We start from the raw sequence: 22512 nt of genomic DNA, 5'->3' as shown, positions 1-22512 counted from the left end.
CCCCACCCCAAAAAAAACTTCCTCAGTCGACTTCTGTTATGGTCTGGAATTTTTATTATGGGTTCAGCCGAGTTTGGTATAGAGAGGGGACTTGGAAGATAGGCAGGCGGCGGAGAAATGAGGAAGGGGAGTCAGTGGGTGTGGAGGAGGGGCGGGAAGAGGTAAGGAGTGAAAGGGGTGTCCGATGTGGGTGTGGGAGGGTTGAAAGGGGGGATTCGTGGTGGGGCGGGACGAGGAGCTCAGAGCGTGCGTCTTGGCTGTTAGTGTCGACCGCGGAGGAGTGCTGGTCAGTCAGTTGATCCTGGACGTTCGCAGCGTGAGCACGGAGTCGAAGGGGAAGCTCTTGACGTCTTTTGATACGATAGTTTCGGTCCTCGACCTTGTGCCACCGGGAGGGTTGTCTACTGAGAGGATCGGATAAGCAACTGTTTTGGTCGACGGGAAGGTCGAAAAATGAGTGGTTGCGTTTTCAAGAATGGGTGAGTTTTTTTTCATCTATTGTCTGCATATTTCTCCAGGAATATTCTTTCATCCGATCTTCCCTTAACTGGTCCTGACCTCAGGGAACTTCGTCGTGATTACATTCCCAATATCCCTTCCTCATTCATATTCAGACATTGCGTGACGGATAAATGCATACTTTCTCCATTATGATCTTCTCCGATTTTTACTCTAAGCTCATTTTCTCGTATCGATTAGACCGATGGATTTATATAATTCCAGTTAGTTCCTCGTTTTGGAACTCATTGCTTTGGAGGAATTGGCAAAACGGAAATTAACAGGCGCGACTTTAAATTTTAGAAAATTACTCAAAACTTGAGTTTAACGCTGAAGGGGAAGAAATCATTATAGCACTGCATTGGATTGGTAGGCAAGATCACAGTGAGAATTTAGGAAAATAGACTGCTGAATTGACCGCGACAAGGAATAATTTTTTGATCAAAACAGTAGGAATCATTATTTACAAAATATTAAGCAATAATCACTCTTTCACGACTGGTGACCCAACACCCCCTGCCACAAACCCTCATTGCGGCACTTCAGGGTAAGATGTAGAAGTAGTTTTCAGACACAATTCCTTATTTCCAACTCTCAATACACTCAAATTTGGCTAATCCGCTAGGTAAGTTCAATTCTCTTAGCCTCCGGATTTAGCTAAAATCATGACCGTTTAAAGCATTAATCTCCAAACCCCATTGCCAACACCTTTATACCAGAAAAAATAGCATACTCGCCAGTTCTATATTGATACGTTCCGGTATTGCTTTCCCGGCATTCGGTAATTCAAGGCCTTCCTTAGGACATCGAAATACTGTTAATACTTACCACTTCTCACGCTAGCATGTGGATATAATATTTTCTTGCGGCCGCGCAATGAATCCCTCTGCCTAACCATATATCTACTACGAAGTTCATTGGTTTTAAAACATGTTTAGCCTCCTACTCTCAGCACATGGGTCCCTAGGGTTGTTTTCTTTATTTCAATTTAATATACTAGTCGCTGGGTTTCGTAAATATTTCGATATCGTAGTTTATTTCATTAACTTGTCGTGTTACAAATTTCATTACATTAACAATTGTGGAATATTGATGCCATCAGGGATATCTGGATAGAAAATCTTCCTTGTTGAAGGGGAAGGGGAAAAAAAGGCGTAATTGTTTGTGAATAGGGAAATCCTGTATGCGTTCTCTCGTCCATGCGCGGCGATGAACATGTGTAGGCAAACGTGCTCCAGTTATTGCTTTGATATACTTCATGTCTTTGAATTCGTGCTTGAATATTATGTTATGCCCCGCAGTCAAATTTTGTTTAAAAAAAATTTTGAAGCTTCAGAACGCATTCCGCAGACGTGTTTTTCCTTATCCTTATACCTCATTAAATGCCAGACCATTGACGCTCGCGGTCTAGTATGTTGTCCCTGATCTCTTGGATCGAAAGAACTTGATCTTGTAAAAGTTCATCAAGCGCGGACAATGTGATGACACGGTGACGATCCCCTAAGCATGAAGTGCAAATATTATCGCATTTTCTATTCACTTTTAGCATTACGGATAGCTGTCGATTGTTAACGCTAGCTTCCACGACTTCCTTCAAAATTCAACCTCCGAGTTTTCCGTCGGTCACACTCGGCGTTCGAAAACTTCAATTGCGTCCCGCCACTAAGTTCGCAAATTTTGCATTCATTCAATTATCCTCTGACGTGGTATGAGTCGTTTAATCACCGGCACGAAGACCCTCTGTGGTTGCTCTTTCTTTCGCTGTTCGCACTTCGCTCCGACAATAGTAATTACGACATGAAAGGTACCCTTTAGCTTCTAAACACCGGGACACCGTAAGAAAAGAATCGATTCTGAAAAAATTTCTCCCGAAGCCTAGGCAGCATATCCATTTCGATTTCCACTTCGCCAAAATACGATAGCGCTTTCAGACGAGGAATGCCAGCGGGGAAAATATACCAGCCAACGCTCCAACCCAATTTCCTCGAATCGAGCGAAACTGGATTTTAAAATCCTTTATTGCTTTAGTTGTCCATCACGTTCCCTGTGCCTTTATCTGTTGTACATCTTCATCTCGTTCTTCGAGGGAAGCTTTAATCATTCGCTTGACGTGAAAGTTATTTTAATTCGCCAAGTCAAGCGAATACTTGGATAAAATCTGTTTCATTGTTGTAAAACATAATTTTGCTATTTATTAATTAGGTAACCGTTTAGTTAATTGCCACTCTTAAAAAAGCTACACCATACATATATTTCGCAAGACCATGGAATTGAAGCTATTTATTTAAGTCAACCATGATTAAAATGGGACACCTGGGCGTCTAAACAACGATTTGCGCACGTTATTTTCGTAAAACTAGTACGAGCATCGAATTCACTTAATTCGTTTCCTTGTGACTCCCCCATAGATATCTTCGTAAGATTGGTTTCCTTAAGGAAGACATTTTGCTGGATTTCAATGCCTCGGTCCCGGTTGTGATTCCTGGAGCAGTGAGCGCGTCATGGTCCTGAATATCAAGTCAAGGGAAGTAAAAACCAAAAGGAGTCCCTGCCCGTCGTTAAAGTCACACCTCACTGTTGCCCTCCACCCTTCTCTTTCTTGAATCTGGAGTCTCTGTAACGGTGGCCCGCGAACATGTGCAAGATTTCTGAGAGTTATTTGAAACTACTTGGCGTTCACTTAGCATTAATGTTTATGCGTTCCATATTTTATTTTAAACAGTACTTAAGTGAGAAAATATACTAAATATTGTTTGTAAATTTACCGCTGTGGCTCAATCAAATGGGGACTACTTCGAAAGATGCTACGGTCGATGACGAAGATTAGCACTAATTGTCTTGACGCCTAACAGTAACTGGTTCTGGCCCTAATTTGTGGAAAAATAATTCGACTTAATAAGGGTTTTGATGCTTCCACAGGTTTATTGGGGAAAAGAAGTTTCCATTTGTGCATTGCGCCGGATGATGCTGTAAAATTTACATAAAAATACTTTGTACGTTATAAAAATAAGTGGGAAACTACTAATTTTTAACTCTTTAGTGTTTGAACTCTACCCAGCGATGCCAAAACTCTGCCCAGCCAGCCTAATAAATTCCGTGAAATGCAGTAGGGAAAACATATAGCTAGGTTGGTTTGCAAGTGATTCGTACGATACCAGCAATCCTATATTGGTCAAAGTTAATTCCAAGAATTCTCCATCCCGAAAACCGCCACTAGGGCGTATGGAGAGGGGTGTCAGAATACCACCCATAAAATAGAAGACAACTATATGTAAAACAAATAAAATATTCTAATGCACACCCACACAGACACAGTTTTATATTCATGCAAAACTTATTTTACATTACACACATTCAAATACACATAGAATTAACTAATGTACATAAGTCCATGTACCTAAGAATCCATTAGATGTCTACGTTGCGTTTAATTTTGTCCTCGCGTGTAATTCGATTTGTTTCACTGATTGTACTATGACTACGTGTTTTTATATTATGATTCCAGATTGTCTGAGGAAAGAACGAATATTAATACCTATCCGTAATGGAGTATCCTTGTCTCCCGTATCTTATCTTTGTGGTCTAATCTACCCAATTAGTGCGGGGCATAATAATCCCCTCTGTGGCGTAGTGTGTGTTACGCATGTGTTCTGAGCCTTGCCAAAAGTCTGCCTTGTGTGTTGTCTTCTCATCTCAAGGGGCTCCCATCCTAATTACTCTAAAAGGTCTGTCATCTTATCGTAACAATCTTTGACGAATCTAGCTAATTTTCTCTTACCTTTAACTAATTCTTCTGTCAAAGATTTCTCCCAAGGACCCCGATTGCTTGCGGTGTATTCCAAATGGGATCTGACGAAAGCGAAGTAACACCTCTCTTCAACTTTCGCATTACATTTCCCCACGACCCGTTTAATGAAGCAGAGTTTCTTTAAGGTGTATCCGCGTATACTCCTGATACTCGATGAAAGGCGTGGTTTTAGGACTGCCACCAAATATGTAACCCCTTACATCCCTACATATGGATGTATAATTGTAAAATTAAAATTGATGTTCCGAGTGTTAAAAAAAAGTAAATCCTTTCTAGAAGTATGTTTCGTTGAGGTCTTGTTCTGCGCCAAAGATCCTTTCGTAAGAAATCACTTGATTCAAAGTATAGAAAAATTAGGCGCCCATGCACTAGGCTATCACATTGATTTCTTATTTGCATTTTAACAGTGATTTTACTTTTGAAATTTCTGATTTTTTAAAAGTTTAGTTTAGATACGAAGCTCTAATTTAGACTCAGGTGAAACATAAGTCATAGCTTATTTCTATAATAATTCTTTTTCTTTATTTAACTTAAAGATGTAATGAATAGGTTTTCGTCCCCCAGTTTCTCCGAAATAACTAGTATGAGTAGATACAGTCATATGGAGGAGTTTTGATAGTACGGTACTCCGCGGATAGGTAAATGTTATTTGGAAATTGAATTTTCAGTTCTGATTGAATGAACTGTAAGAAGTGGTTTCGGTAAAGTTTACATTAATAGGACAGCACCACAGTTGATGCGAAAAATATTTTTTTAAATCTTTTATTTCTATTAGAAATGAAACTGACTTTGATATGCATACATTTGCATCTAACTACTTACAATCTTGAAATAATGAGTAAAACAAACTGTTTATTTAATCTTCACTAATCTTTATGATGTACCTCAATGTCGGAAACAACGACTCGACCCGATGAGAGCGTTAATAATCTACTTGCACCCATTCCTCCCTTGCTAAACATGCGCTTGCGTGCTCGAAAGTAATCTGCTCTGTTTTGACGCCTTGTGTGGATAGAGATCCCATTAATAGTGTCAATCATTTTGCTACGCTTGAAACACGCCTCGGATATTCATTTCTAGATAAGAAGCTTGGATGAAGCCATAAACTGGTGACTTTAAATCTTCCCACACTGGCGATAACGATGCCTGACTATTATAGGCATTTGTTTCCATGCAAAATCTTAGGGATTTCATAATCAATCCATTACAATAAACACTTGACATTAATGTGAAAGGATTGATGAACACTGTTGTGAAGGGCTATTATTGTAATGCATCTGCCAAGAGATCGTATTAGCTGCCGCAATAAAAATTATGAGATTTATTGAAGCTAAAATTGTTTTTTTAAGCAAAATTTGTCGATGTTGCCTATCTTAGTATCGTATGGCGGAATTTGGCAGTTGACTTACACCTTCTTACTTTTGAAATTCTAGCTTGCACGTTATTGATAATTTTTTACTGCATCGTAAGGTGCAATTGTTAGTTAGTTTGTAAGTTGAAAGGATTTTTGCATAAATTTATACGCCACTGAGGGTATAGGTTTGCATGGATGTGTTGATTTTGCTCGTGGTTTTATTCCCTTTTACGGGTGGTGACCTAACAATCCCCGCCACACGCCCTTGCGGCGGCGTGCGGGGTATTATTTTATGTATTTTATTTTAAAACATTGTTCACATACAGCAGTGGCGCCATTTTACAGTGAGAAATATAACAAACATAAAAGGGGACAAAAGACAATAACAGTATTACAATAACAACGAGAACCAAGCATGGACCGGGGAAAATTTTAATTTACTGAAAGGTGGGATAAAGCTTGGGTGGTGAAGTTGTTGCATGATAAGTTAAAGGGGTCGACAGTGTGAGGGAGTGAATTTAGAAGGGAGGAGAGGCGAAATAACAGTGAGCGCTTGGTGAGAGATATTCTAGGACTAGGCAGATGGAGTAGGGAGTGGGTGCGGGTGGATCGGGTTGGTATTCTGAAGTTGAAGAAAGATCAACCAACAGCCGAGTTTAGGGTGTTGTAGAGGAGTTTTATATCAGCTTTAAGTCTGCAGCTTTGGGGACTAGAAATGGATAGGGAAGACAGAACAGCATTTGAGGACATATTGCGGTAATGTGGGACTCGGTGTTTGACTATTTTGGCAAAGAAGTGAGAGATGCAATCAAGGGATTTAAGGTTAGTCGGGGATGAGGTGGACCAAATGGGGGAGCAATATGATATGATGGGAAGGACAATTATTGAGAAGTATGAATGGAGTGCAATTGGATCTTTAATATCTGTTAAGCGGTAAAGAAGGCCTAGTAGGGACATTGCTTTATTTTTTAAAGTCTGTATGTGGTCGGAGTAGTTTAGTTTCTGGTCAATTAAAACGCCAAGGTAGTGTAGTAAACGCAAGTTATGTAGATGTAGCAAACGTATGCGGTCCATTTATTTTACTAGGATATTCCATTAAATGTCCCGGTCGAGATGCTAAAAATACGCGTAGTTTATGGAAAATTATAAGTAACATTTTACCTGAAAGGAAGAATCAGTTAAGTTTTTTTAATTAAACGTTAGTCCAGAAAAAATGCATTCCATTTTTAAACTGTCTTTCGGATGTGTCGCAGTGAAGGTCTAAATAAATGATCACCCTGCTGTTGACCAGGGGTTCCCGAGGTCAAACTCATGACCTCTTTTTACAATTGATAACGCAAACAACGCGTATATATATATATATATATATATATATATATATATATATATATATATATATATAGTACAATACACAGTAACACAAAAAAAGAACACTCACACGTATTTTCTTGATATTTCGACGGAAGCAATCCGTCTTCCTCTGAAGATATAGAAGTAATAGTAAATTACTTCTATATCTTCAGAGGAAGACGGATTGTTTCCATCGAAATATCAAGAAAATACGTGTGTGTGTTCTTTTTTTGTGTTTCTATATTGTGTGTTACTGTGTATTGTACTATTCGGCACTTCCGTGTTACGTCTACGAAAGCATATATACGAGGGTCATCCGGAAAGTAGTACCCGTTCGTGAAATAAAGACACACAAGTAAATATTAACAAACATAAAAAATTTTATTTGAAAGAGGATACTTTAAACTACTTCTCAACATAATCTTCAAGCAAATTAAGGCATTTGTCATAACGTGTGACAAGTTTCTGTATTCCTGCTGCATAGTCCTTCGCCGCCAGCTCATTGAGATACAGGGTCACTCCTTCTTTAAGTTCTTCATCGCTGTCAAATCTTTTTCCTGCCAAAAAGTCTTTAAGCTTTGTAAAGAGATGAAAATCTGAAGGGGCCAATTCCGGGCTATACGGTGGATGGTCGAAAGTTTCCCATTTGAATTGCTGCAAAAGTTTTTGTGTTATCCCAGCTGCATGAGGCCTGGCATTGTCATGAACGAGAATGACACCAGTAGACAATAGACCTCGCCGCCGATTTTGTATTGCCCGCCGTAATTTCTTTAATGTTTCACAATACGCATTGGCATTAATAGTGTCTCCACGGGCCATAAAATCAATAAGCAATACACCTCGTCGATCCCAGAAAATGGTTGCCATGAGTTTCCTGGTGGACAGAACTGTCTTGAATTTTTTTGGTTTGTTTGGTGAATGAGCATGATGCCACTCCATTGACTGTCGTTTACTCTCAGGTGATGCATAACAAACCCATGTTTCGTCACCAGTAATTATGCGAGTCAAGAAAGAGTCTCCTTCATCAGAATAACGTCCCAAAAACGTCAGTGCTGCAGCCATACGCTTGGTTTTGTGCTCATCTGTAAGCTTGCGAGGGACCCATCTTGCACAAATTTTTGCATAATGCAGATGGTGTTTAACAATTTCATGAACAATTGTTCGAGAAACATTGGGAAAATGCTCACAGATGTCATCAATTGTGACGCGCCGATCGTTCCTCACGAATTCGTCAACTGAGCTCACCAGTTGGTCTGTAATGACAGACGGTCTCCCCGAACGCTCATCGTCGTGTGTGTTCCCCCTCCCCATGTTGAAGTTGCGACACCACCGCCGAACAGACGACTCGTCCATTACATTGTCTCCATACACCTCCTTTAATTGGCGATGAATATCACATGGGCGAACGTTTCTTGCATTGAGGAATTTAATCACTGCCCTCACTTCACAACTGGCGGCGTTCTCAATTTTTTTAAACATTGTAAACAATCACAGAAACAACACAGGCAATGCTAGCGTCACGCAACTTGGCTCAGAGAAGGCAGACAAGCCACTGAAGCTATCTGACCTCGTCCAGCGGCTACTCGCGTCGTCAGCACTTCATGCGGCACGAACGGGTACTACTTTCCGGATGACCCTCGTGTGTGTGTATATATATATATATATATATATATATATATATATATATATATATATATATATATATATATATATATATATATATATATATATATATATATATGAAAAAAGTAACCCGTCGAATCTGTAAAACAGTATACGTAAGAGATTAAATGTAAACCAGTGTTTTCTCCACCCGGGCATGTGGTTTCATTAGTCTTTGGAATCTAGCGCGAGGTGAGTCCTCAGCTCTGTCCTCACTCTTCAAAGCAATCACCAAAATCTGCTACATCCGAATCCTCAATTCATGTGTCGTAGATTTTACGAGCGGTTGTTATTTCTGGTTAGATAATAATAATGATGAAAAATCATGCCTCACCAAGTGCTCTAATTTTCGAGGAAATACGTTATTACTTTGGTAGAGATTATTATAAATTTAATAAAATCACTACCAAACTAATGCTTTCCCTCTTGGGAATTTTCTGTAGATATGTGATGATGCTTTTGGTGCTTGCCCGTGCCATATTATCGTTATTTAGTTTTAGTGTGATGGTGAAGCTACACCAAGTAGTGCGAGCTGTTCGAATGATAAAATTAAAACGGAACTGTAGGGACTAATTTATCAATATGAGCAAGGGAGTAATAAAAAGTGGTATGGTTTATCTAAATAGTGATCATCTCTTAGCCAATTATTGTTTAGTCAACCGTTTAATGCTGGTTTTGGACGGACACAAAATGTACACCCCTACGTGTCTTAATCTCGCCCGAAACACAACCTAACCCAACACCACGAAAAACACTTCCACGATTTTCTACATCTACATCTACTTAATAACCCGCAAGCCGCCGAAATGGCGTGTTGCGGAGGGTGTTAGGGTACCACCCGTAATTGAGAAAAAAACCGCATGTAAAATCTACAAATTTATACAATCCTGAAACAAAACATGTTATGCATTCATACTAAAACCCTTACAATCCACACTCATGCAAACACTCCAACTGCCAATTAACATACACATGCACCTACAAATGTACCTGATGTCTTTGCAATGTTTAATTTTGTCTCGACTTGAAAATTAAATGTTTTTGGTGTTCCTAAAATTATTTCGGTTCCTTACTGTTATGTTTCCTCATTGTTCTGGGAAAGAATGAGTATTTGTATTTATCTGTACTGGAATCTCTCTCCTTTATTTTATCTTTGTGGACTGATCTACCTAAGCAGTATGAGGTCATAATAATTCCTTTAAGTTCCTTAAATTTCCTCATACGTTCTACCTCCCTTACTTCAATCCAACATGCCTATCCTTTTCCTCGATTTCATAACGTTCTTCCTTCTAATGCAGATTTCCACATTCCTTTGCCGATTTAAATGCTCATTATCTACCTTTCCAGTCTCTTTTGGGTTTCTCCCAGCAATCCTTTCTCTTTCCCGGCCATTGAGAGTGTATAGTCGTTTGTTTTCCCATGCATCCATTTTACTTTTTCCTTCTTTCTCCACTATCATATTTGAGAAGAATCCAATCTATCATTCTGCTTCAATGACCAAGTTTTCGGGCCGTACAAAATCGCGTTTCACATCAAAGTTTACCCTTATCTGTAGCATTCTCATTCAGCGGTCCCGGTCATCTACTCTCTCCTTCGTGAGAAGGCATCTTTACGGAATTGTAATATTCTTCTTATGTTCCTACTACTTCGTCTACATTAGCCCAAAACACTTCCAAGATAGGTAAACAATGCCATCTGCTCTAATTTTTGGCCCTCTAATTTTAACGTTAAACTTGGTCTTTCTACGTCTCAAATACTACATAAATTTTGCTTTGTTTATATTCATTCTCATCCCCTACCCTATCACTGTTTTTAATTAACTCCATTCTTCGTTAGTTCTTGTAATTTATCAATTTAAAATACATGAAGGTTTTAAAAAAATCTTAAAGCCCTTAGTATAATCGGAAGAGATAAATATCGGTAATTGAAAATCCTCTAATTCAGGTGTACTCATTTTATCAGGTTGTATGAGTGAAGCCTCCAAAATATTTACGTAAATGTCGAATTAGGCGTCAAAGTCTTTTGGACAGTTTTTTCAAAACTAAAACTAAACGTGCAGTGTTGTCGATGCAATGAGAAGAATCATATTTAAGACTGATCTGTTGGAATCGGTTTGAAATCCATAATGACATAAAAACCAGAAAAAATTTCCGTCCCAGCTAAGTCGACCCACCCAGGCGATACGCCCGGATGAATTGTATCCTGAGCGAAGACACGGGACTAGGTAGTAGTAGTTATAAGGAGAGTCGAACCGATCCCTGCCACGTTGCACGTTGTTAAGGATCAGGATATTCCCGGTAAATAGCCTGCTACTGCCGGGATTCACGCCTGGGCCCTCGGGGTGGGAAACCATTACATGAGCCACGCCATGAATCCGATACTTGACATGGGAATACTTAAATTCGTAACCGCAGCGTCGATGTGGTTGCATTTGGAGGCATGATCTCGTCTGTGACATTTGGGAATCAGTTGATGCAATGAATAAGCGCAAGTGGTCCGGAAAATTTAGCTCGAGGCAGAGAAACACGGCGCCGGCCGTGGGACTGGGACTGCTGTCAAACGTCAAATAGCCCACGGTTCAAGGTCTCCCCCGAAGGAAAGTAAATGTCATCGGACTTCTCTTCTATCAGGTTCGGAAGAACATCAAAGCAATCCTTCCCGCTTCAGGATGTGACTAAGGGCAGAGAGTCAGTAAGCTGGCCTAATCTTTCCTCCGGGGTAATTACTAGCCTCCATAGAAAGATAAGATGCCTTCGGACCACACATTCCTGCAGTCCATATAGTGTTTCTCATCCTCTGGTGGCCATGAGGTACCTATGTCTCATGAAATGGGAACTTCGGAGCATATCTGAAGGCGATTGTAAAAGCTGACGTCGATTAATGTCCCTAAAAATTCACGTAGGGCATGTTTATGGACATTAATTTTTAGTTATGACGTTATTTTTTCTATTATTTTCTTATTATTTTCTTATTATTTTTATTATAATTTTTAGTTGTTAATTGATTTTAGGGACGCAAAATGTGCACGAACAGAATCGACGATATGGAACATAGATCAACTCGGTGTAGTAATTTCATCGAAAAGAAAATTAAAATACTGAGATACTTAGCACAACAGACCATAAATGTATAAACCAATGCCATAATCTGAATAAATTAGATATTACGGACATCCAAGAGATTTTTTAAGAAAACGTTGTAGAAATAAGGGGATACGGAAGTAAAACGAAGTACTCACACCACGTTTTGTGAAGATCGATTCATGAAGAATAATATAATGTAACACGAGGAACGAAGAGAGTTTAAGAGTGAAGAATGCAGAAAAAGATAGCACACATTAAAAATGTCCGTAATTTATATCTTTGAAGTATAGATTCAAGGAAATTGAATAGAAGGTGTAAAAAGTTTCCAAACAAAAAAATCCAAACAAATAGAAATGAGCGGGGGTTACAGTGGAAGGTGTCCCGTGCTGAAGGTGGTCGCCGCGCCCGACGCCCAATTAGAAACCGGTATGCAAATAAAATATTCAATGTAACTTTGGGAATTTGGCCCAATTTTCAATCGTGGTAAAGGCAGGAGTCACCAAATCCACACTGTTCCAAACCGGTCTTCCCTCGGAATTTAAGATGTCATCCGAGCTACAAGAATTTTTTGTTACTATAGATAGCGAGCTGATTTAATTCATCGTAAAGCTCCCTTCAAACGCTGGTCTGCCCGAATCTGGTTCAAAATGTAAAACGAAAAACAGGAGGAGAAGAGATGAAGAAATCAAGACGGATTACGTGGAGCAGACGCCGAACCTTTGTCCTTAAGGAAGCATCTTTAAGATCCAGTCGGAGCGCGTTGAAGAACCAGAATGTCTTTGTTTTTATTGCATTCTTCTGGGATTATTTTTAGGCACTGTGGCCTAGCAGCTCAGCTCTTCGTACGTATGCAAATCCAAAAATTTGTTGTGATGAAAAAGAAAACGGATGAACTCTCTTGAATTTACAACCAATCGAGATTCTCACTGGGTTGATGGACAGGTTGATGAATATTTCAAGATCACATCAGCCCTAAGCGATCGATCTGGAATAGGTGATAAACCAAATGTGACAGAGTGGACGGACGTGACTTACGTTTCTGATACGTCTTTGTGGGCTGACCAGTCAAGGTTAAGGGTGCCGTTCCTGTTCGTAGTCCCACAGATAGTCATCTACCAGTAGTCGCTGAAGCCTCATGCCGAAGAGGCATGCTGGTTGGAATGAAGGGAGGTACAAAGGATGCGGAAATGAAGGGTTTATTGTAGTAAAGACTATCGCGCTGCTTCATCGTGGTGGCTAGTCTGTGTGTCCATCCGAAAACTACCTTAAGCGATAGACTGTCATTAATACTAACGTCATTTCGATATCTTAAGCTGGGTATGAACATGAATCAAATGTAACTTGGGCTCGGGATCCATATGTGACAGCGCTGTAGTTAGAAGCTACACGAAGAAAATTCTCTCAGGCGTTTGGCTCCAGTGAAAGTTATGGTCATTGTGGTCGTTAATTCTTTCAATTATTGCATTTCTTTCTGTTCCTTTGAAATAAAACAAGACACAACGCATAATGAGCATAGAAATTTTGTCAAATTACGAATAATAGTGATGAAATATATAAAATTACTGACGAAGTGGAAATTCATGAAGTATTTATAATTGTGATTCATTGAGCATACTTTTTTTGCTCGTTTTAAAATTATTTTCAATCCTAGGTCGAAGATTTACAAATTTAATTCCCTAAATGTTAATATTTCTCCAAGCTGGTTTCAATGTTTTATGTGAACTTCAGGCATTCTAGAATGGTCGATATAAGATTTCTAAGCTGCTGTTATCTACAAGATTTTAATAATTCCTAATATAACCTTGATTATGACAGGAGTTGTGCAGTTTCGCAGTATGTAAGGATAATTAGTGATGAGTGGCATCGATAGCAGTTGATTAGTCACGTTAAGATCAATGGTATGAAATATAGTCGTTTTTGTTATTTCAGAATCGTTTCGTGGAATTACGAAGAATCATTTAGAATGTATTCGTAGTGTCCTTGATATTTGAAGGAGGCATTTGCATTATCTACATCCAACAATATTATTCTATTGTTTTGTTGAAAGTTTTCTTTTTGTACTGTCAATTAATTAGTGATTAGTCCTTCCGATTTTTTTGTTTCATTTTGAGAGTATTCATTTTTCTTCTGCGCTTCAAAAACGACGAATAATTTTTTTATTTCAATCCTCGCTCTCTGCTAAAGTGATTGATTTGATCATTACAAGAAGTACGCCACCTCTACGCCTCGTTAATGCGTCACTCGAAAGCATAAATTGATGATTCACTATCATTAGCGCAATTCAAGTTTATCTTTCTTATCTTGCGTATTGCTTCACAGTTCACTAATGTCGTTCGTTTAATTTAATGCGTTCCACTCATTGGTGGAGTTTTTGCTGGATGTTTGAATAATCACACGTTATTTCCACAACGAACAGCATTCTCGCATATATTTAGGATTACTTTCGCTGTATTTTATGGTGTAGTTGTGCGTGAGAAATAGATTGCTTAGTACGATTATCGCATTATACTGACGAAACAATTTTCGCAGCCCCACGGATACCAACGGGAAGTGTTACCTTTACCTTTGTATTTATAAAGATGAGCTCTGTATTTACACAAACGTTTACTTCAAGACTATGAAGTGGGTTAAATCATAGAAGTGTTTTATTGTTTGACATTAATAATAATTACGCCACTTCTGTAAGTAATAATTCACGATATAATATACAATAGGTATTCTTAAGACTAAGTTATTAATTGGTTTTGATAAATCTTCGCGTAAGGTGTCATTGTATGAAGTAATTATTAATTATCATTGGTTGGACTTTAATGGGTTCTAATCGAAGATATATCCACTCGCGGAGATAACTTGAACCATAGTTTTTATTTATTTGGATTTTTTTTCAATACCCCATCATGTGGCAGTATGCAAAGGATATAAATAAAACGAAGGACGTCGACGAAGGACACGTGTTTTTTGGTCGATTTCGACCTACAGTCATTATATTAAGGGTGAACCATTAACATATTGACTGGGCATTAGTAGCTCAATCGGTTTTGGGCGTAGTCCTTATAAGCGTAGCTACGTAGTTTTTATGAGCTTCGCCTCGGGAAAAATGAGATAATATCCAAAGAAGATCCACCATTGGCTTCTGTCAGTGGTGTGGTTCAGAGTCCGCAAATTTTCCACCAATAGAAGTCGCCAATCCTCCAAAATCACCAATGGAAGTCGAGTGGCCTCTTAAAATCCGCTCGTGCGCACTGCTCGTCCCTCTTTTCTCCGTCGACGAACCTTAAACGCCTTCTTACCCTTTAACCTAAAACCCATAATCTATTTTTTTTGTGCGTCATAGAACTTCAGTGTCGCAAGTAATGAGGCGTCCTGTCGTTTGAAATTTTATTTTCCTCTCCTTCCCATCCTCTCCGTTGAAAACCCATCGACATCGCAACACTCCCTTCGATGAGCGAGTGGCTGGCGCCGGGATCGCGGATGAATCGCGCCAAGACGGTTGTTTGTCAACTCCGCGGAAGCACCCGCCGTTTCGTGCGCAGGAGGGATTCGGATTCCACCCGGCTGATTCCTCCCTCACGCTCGGCTTAATTATACGTCGCGCACACCCATCTTCGGTAGCCGATAAATCAAACGGACGAGAGAAGGGCGGGTGGGGATAGTGGGGAGAAGTGGGAAATGGTGGGGGGCGGGGTGGAGAGAGAGGCGACTGACGGCGGAGGGTGCGAGGGGAAGAGCCGGGCGTTTGGAAGATAGGCTCATACGGGGAAAGAAGGAAACGAAAAAAAATCTCGAAGGCCATCGGGCTCGTTCTTTCAAATCCCCACCATTCTCTCTTGTTGATGTTCTCTCTTCCTCTAAGACGCCGTGTTTTCGATCGTGAGTCGGGCGTTGACGTTGCGCACTTGGAAATACTCGGGGGCGGGGCTGTCTTCATCCGCCCGCTTCTTTTCGGACGACTTAGTTATTAATAAATAAAACGCAGTAGTTGCGAGACTGCAATTCCCGGGGAAAGGGTGGAGATATTCTATTTTGGTCCGGGAAAACCTTGACAGTTGCGCTTATTCCTCCAGAATGCTTCGGGAATCTGAAGCTATGGGAAATATATTCTCGTAGTGCTAAATATATTTTACATTTAATGTTTCAGCTGTTTCATGAAACTAAACTAACCTGCACTAGCACTTATACAAGCTACGTAAAAACGTTTCTTCAACTTCTATATTGCCACTCCCTTACAGAAGTGACGGGACTCATGCTAATATATCATCCCTGGGGCTTTGGAGAGGCAATTTTGTGCTGATAATACCACGCGAAAGCAATCAACTAGTCGGCTGTCCTTTAATTACGGAATACGTTTGGGGAAGGAGAGGAATGCCATTTCACTACGTATACTTGGGATTGGGAGGACCTCAAGAGTAATCTGATGCAAGGGTTGCAAGTAAAGGGATGCAAGGATTGAATTATTTAAGTCACTCATTATGAGGGAAGAATTTTAATTATCCTTCATCACCAAAGAAGATATTGCCCAAATACTTAGTTACGAAACTTCGCTTCAAATATATCTAAAAATTTATAATAAATAGTTTAAAAAGTTTGTAAAATTTCATGGTACGAATTCTGATAACACTAATAGGAAAAATAGAATACTCCTAAGAGGCGCATTCCTCAAGAATAAATGCGCCCAAGAATAAAAGTTCCATTAATTAAGTCAGATGGGGTGAGGGAGGGCAATAAAGCAGAAATTGGCTCAATTTCATTGAAGGACGGCCTCTAGGTTGAATTTATAGCTGAAGATTAAGCTCGCTTCATTACTAAGCTCTTGGAGGAGTGAAAATGGCACATTCAGAATGGGAGGACCAGGATGTCTATCCCTGCGCCTCCATGCAGTTTCCCCTTGAAGATCTGTTCATCACAAGGCCTTGACGGACAGTCCTATCTCGCGCGTCCTTCACTCTCTAGTCGATAGCTATAGCCATAGGGCTACCAAAATCCTGCTGGTATATCATCCATATTCAAATCTTTACTTCAGAAAATTGAAGTTTTTAATCGGAAGACTTGGCTATCCCCGACTTGGTCAGAGGTTACGCTGTAACGAAACCTAGGTCGTAATAAAAATATTCAATGTGGAATGTTGAATTCAAAATTTCTTTTTTCATCATTAAGTATTTCCACCATGTTACGTCTGAAATTGTGTTATTTATTTAGTGGTCTCCTTGTCAAGTTCGTTTTTGTTTGATCTATAAACTGTAGCAATTAACTCACGGAACTCAGGTCAATTTGCAAATTGAATCACTTGCTTAAATTGAAAGCAGAGAACTCTTAACGATTATGCTGGAAGTGACTTATTAGCCCCATCGTACTGTGGTAGAATAAACCATGGAAATAAAATCAAGAATGATCAGGTGTACAATTGACAGGTTTAATATGACATTTTTACTGAGAACGATTAGGGATCATAATGACCGCAAACGACTGAGCTGGGCAAAAATAATGATTTTTTATTCTATATTTCCTAGGATATTGTTGTCATTTTATCTAAACCTTATTTTATTGTTCTTACTGTTACATTCTTGCATACCTAGGAAATAAATTTTTTACAATTAGATACCGTAGTAGATATAGCTGTGGTTAACATTTTTTGCTTATTTGAAATAATTTATGTACTCATTATATAAAATTCAGTAGTCCAGTGGTAGAGCGTTGGACTACTAACCGGAGGGCCCGGGTTCGTTTCCCGGGCTAGGCACTCTGGGCACCTGAAGCTCCACCAACGCTTTGCCCTCCAGCAATGTGCTTTTTCGGGTACCAGATCTTCCTGGGAAACCATAAACGGAAATGAGAAAGAAATTTGCCCCCCTACCCTGATATGTGAATTTCACACGCCATCGGGATTACTACTGTGTGAACTCTACCAAAACCAACAAAATTGACCTTCGGGTTGATAACTATGCTTATGGTTTTTTTATTGTGCCATTTTAACAATTAAGCAAAACTTACTTTTGATACTGCATGCCTGATGTGGGATCACCCCAGACACATACACTAGAGTAAGCTTGCTGGATACCATGTCGAATATTAACTTCTATGCCTCACCTAACATGATGCTAAATTACCTAAAATCCTGCATTTCGATAAACTATTTTTCAGCTCTACCCAGTTAATACTAGTCGTAATACAATAGTTGTATGTAATTGGGGTTTAAGAATATATTGTGCCATGTTAGTCAGGGCTTACGAGTACAGTAGTGTGTAGTAACAGGGTTCATAGTGAGCCTACCCTAACCCGGTTCGCTACTTTTAATAATAAGTAATGTTGCGTTAAATGACATTCGCATTTTACTCACTCTTGGTTTGTCCCCCTTCCCGTGGGTGTATTGTAGGGAGTCGGCCTCGCAGGATGGCGAGGCGCTGAGCGACCTGGAGGGGATGCTGTACGGGGAGTATCTGCAGCTGGAGAAGATCCTGGGGGCGCAGAGGATGCTGAGTGAGGAAGCGGCTGTGAGTGGGGAGGAGGTGGAGGACGATGACTGCGGGTACGAGGATGGAGAGGAGGCGGGGGCCCAGCACAAGATCAGGCCCAAGAGAAGACCCGTGCACGACGAACACCTGTTTATAATCACCCACCAAGGTGCGCGCGACGTCTTCCCGTATGCCTCACTCTCGTGAGAGGTTTCCTTCACGAAGGTTCAACATCCTCGTTCCATGCATGGAGTCTGAGGGGGTCAAGCCTCCACGCTATTTTTAAGTTTTCAACCTCATTCCATTTAATTTACATTCAAAGATTATAATAAAACTGATGCAATTACCATATGGATAACTCCCAATTTAAATTATTTAAAATTGCCTCAATTTTCTCACTATGCATTTAATTTTGTTCTGGTAATTATATCTTTATGTGAAATCAGATGCCTGGTGGAATTTAAATCATCTTGAACCATCAGAAAATCCGTTTTGTTGTAAATAAAGTCATTCAATGTATTATTGCAATTAAATTTAGGTTTTGGACGGTCCCTATTGGCTATTATCTTCTACGTATCACGAAAACTTCCTTCTCTTTTCTCTATATTATTTTATTTTATTAGATCCTTCAATAGTAATACTTTGGCTTTCGCTGTGATTTAGGAAATTTCATGTTTTAGGGAATAGTAATGATATCTGATTTTTGTATATAATTAATACTTTACGGTAAATATTTAGGGTTTCATGCTTTTATACTGAAATATTTGGAATGATACCATTTAATAATATTATTTTGTTAATGATTGGCTTTTTTTCCATATTAGATTTATCTCCACTGATATAGGTATGTATTTTTGTATATTATATTGCCTTTTCATATGGGATGTACTTATGATTACCATATCAATTAACTTTGCGGCATTGATTTTTTCTATACTAATATTATATATGGTCTATTTTGTGATTGATCTTTCATTTAGAATGTTTCTGACTGAAGAGAATTGCTATTAAGGCATTCTTTAACTACTATTTATGCTAAGGTTAACTACTATACCTGTATACAGGTATGCTGTTTCTACTTTTAAATATCATTTCTCTCAACTCACCGACAAATATTACGTTTCGTTGCTAACTTGTTGGTTTTTATCCGGGGACTCGAGAAAGTCTGGTATCTCTCGATCACTATTTGAATTATTCAGATAAAAATTAATCGTAAAGACGTTCAAATTACAAATCTACTTGCACTTTCCTTGGAAATCCATTCAAATAGTCCGTAGGTAATGTGGAATTCATTCAATTCATTTGTTAAGAATTTGCCTCATACGCTTATGGGTTTCTAAAAAATGTCGCGTTTTTCCTAGAATGGAGTTTTACTGAAATTAAAGTTAATTCACTTTAAGGTGTTATCGATAAAAATTAACGTGGAAGCAATTGGTGTTTCCTTATTTGCATCCATTTATAGTACTATGCGTCACAGAAATTGGCGGTTAACATTGTGGTGATTGAAAATATTCTCGTGTATGAAAGCAAATATTACATCCGCGAAAAGCTCAATATCGCAAAATTATAAATATATATATATATATATATATATATATATATATATATATATATATATATATAAACACGGATGTAGATTTGTAGAATATAGAGACACATAGAAAGGACACTGACTTCAGATTCTGAAGACGACAGCCGTGCTGTCGAAACGTCAAATAACATATTGTGAGTGTCTTTTCTATGTGTCTCTATATTCTACAAATCTACATCCGTGTTGTTATATATTTGTGCGTCGCCGAAGAGCGTTCCATTTCGAAGATATATTTATATATATATATATATATATATATATATATATATATATATATATATATATATATATATATATATATATATATCCTGTATACACACATTTAAATCTTGGGAATGATAATTGGGGTGGTTTCCCGTTGCTTTCCTCAATAGTGTTTTTAACGTGACACCATCACTTACTGACCGCCCCCCTGGGGTCAGACGCCATTGCAGCTATGAAAGTGGGCGGGGAATTCGTAAAATTAGTTAGATTTGCTGATGACCAAGCTTTAGTTTGTCAGTCAGCCAAGGGGTTGCAGGCATTGCTGGGCGAATTGGAAATTCAGTGCGACAGGTATGGGATGAGAATCAATATTAATAAAACAAAGGTTATGCGGTTTTCTAGAATGAAAAAGACTAAGCTAAACATTAAAATAGGAGGGCAAAAACTAGAGTAGGTAGAACAGTTTACCTATCTCGGTAGTGTTTTGGACCAACACGGTCAAAGTAGTAGGCACGTAAGGAGAAGAATTGCGCTAGGCAAAGAGGCTTTCACAAGGAGGAGGGAGTTGATGACAGGGACGTTGAGAAAGGATGTTAAGAAAAGACTCGTAAAAACTTTGATATGGAGCGTAGCTATGTACGGCGCGGAAACGTGGTCATTGAAGCAGGAGGATAGACGTAGACTGGATGCTTTTTAAATGTGGGTGTGGAGAAGAATGGAGAAGGTGAAATGGACAGAGAAGAAAACAAACGAGGAAGTACTTGGTATGGTGGTCAAAGAGAGGGGTTTGTTGGGAGCAATCCTATGGAGGCAGGAAAAGTGGATGAAGGAGGTATTGACCGGCAACGGGATGTTGAAGACTGTAATTGAGGGGAGAATGTTAGGCAAACGAGGAAAGGAAAGGAACAGGATAGGGATGTTGGACGGGATGAAGTGAGGAAGAAAGTACTCAGAGCTGAAGAGGGACCTGATGTAGAGTAGGATGTTGTGTTTTGCTAGGGGTCACAAGATCACAAAAAATGATTTTTTGAAGTGCTTCGAGGACTGGAAAAAACGTTGGCATTAGTGCATAATATCTAATGGGGATTATTTTGAAGGGGAGAAAATAGACATTCATGAATAAATGGATAATTTTTGAAAAACACAATAGTCGCGATGCTTTTTGAACAGACCTCGTATACTGTACCCTGTCAGCCTTCACGTCGTGGAATCATTTGATAACCATATTAAATGAGTTTATAATTTTCCACTGAATTTATTTAAAAAAATAAAGCCTATAGAAAATTACAAACCCATTCAACATTTTGATACCTTTGTCGAAAAATAATTATATTATTTTGAAAGAACTAATGCCTTAGCAGATGCTCGGTGACGAAATTTACCATTATTTATGGATATCGCCTAACGCTGCTCGTTTATTATAAAAAAAATGCGAAACGCCAGGGCCCAGTCGGCAGGGGTAAATAAATAGATTCCGCAAAAAAAGATCAAATTGGATGCTGAATACTCTCCACCAAAAGGAAACTCATGAAGCAGCCCCAAGTTCAGGGTCGGTTGGATGGATGGGCGTGTTCTGCATACGTTCTCGTCAAGGTGTTGCCGCTACTTGTCTGGCTGCCTCGTTCGCCCGGAATCACCAGGGGTGCCGCCCTGGTGAAACATCTGCCAACGATAGGGCCTCACACCCATTCATGAGGTTGTTGTTCCCTTCTTTACCCTCCTGCTGTGATTCGCCTCTTCGCTTCACCGCAGAGACTACCCCTCCACAGCCCCCTCCCCCCGCCTTATAACATTCCCCTCTCCTTCCGATGGGCAGGTGCTGTTAAGGACGAAGGGTCAGCGAGACATGGCTAGAATGACGCGAGGAAACGACTTGCCCTTTGCAAATATGTCGCATGGTTTATTTTTCATTTTACCGTTTGAAATTAGATTTTGAACAGTCCCCACAGGTATTTTCTTCTACACATCACGAGAAATTACTATTACCTGTTTTACATTATTTCCTTCTCCATTTCTTCTTAACTTTTACCTTATGAAATTATGATGTCGAAATATCGTATTCTCTTTGTTCTTTTACCATGCTTACCTATCATCCTCTTTTCTACCACGGCCTTCAACATTAAAATATTTTTCAATATTTTCTCCACACACTTTACATTCATTTTTTTGATATCCACCCTATAACTTCATCAGTTCGTCTGTCCTATTTAAAACCTCGGTGTTCGTTTTCATCTCTGTCCAATTTTTTTCTTTATTCTCCACAACGCCCAAAAGCCTCTAATCTACGCTCATCCTCCAGCCTCAAAGACCAGGTCTAACACATCCATAAAGCGCTACCATTCATATTTAAAGTCATTCCTTATCTTTTCTTTATATCTTTACTCAGTTTTCCCGTCACCAATTACCTTCTTCTTGCAAATACGTCTTTCGCTGACATAATTCTTCTCCAAATGTCCCAGCTGCTTTACTACATAACTTAGATATCCTATTTATCAATAATCTCATTGCATCCT

At 39.2% G+C, this 22512-nt stretch overlaps 1 protein-coding gene across 2 annotated transcripts in view; it reads left to right on the top strand.

Moving 5' to 3' along the window:
* Positions 1–285: 285 nt before the first annotated feature.
* v (Tryptophan 2,3-dioxygenase vermilion) overlaps positions 286–22512 on the top strand; it is a 54319-nt gene continuing 32092 nt past the window's right edge. For both annotated transcript variants that reach the window (XM_071596665.1, XM_071596664.1), the window contains exons 1-2: positions 286–479; positions 18126–18373. In XM_071596665.1, the coding sequence (XP_071452766.1) occupies positions 454–479; positions 18126–18373 (274 nt within the window). In that variant the 5' untranslated portion in view covers positions 286–453. The remainder of the gene's footprint in view (positions 480–18125; positions 18374–22512) is intronic.

Source organism: Hetaerina americana, unplaced genomic scaffold (genome assembly GCF_022747635.1).
Source record: "Hetaerina americana unplaced genomic scaffold, ioHetAmer1.1.p SCAF_8, whole genome shotgun sequence".
Classification (NCBI taxonomy): domain Eukaryota; kingdom Metazoa; phylum Arthropoda; class Insecta; order Odonata; family Calopterygidae; genus Hetaerina; species Hetaerina americana.
Note: the sequence above shows the minus strand (reverse complement) of the source record. Positions and strands in the feature narration are given on the sequence as shown.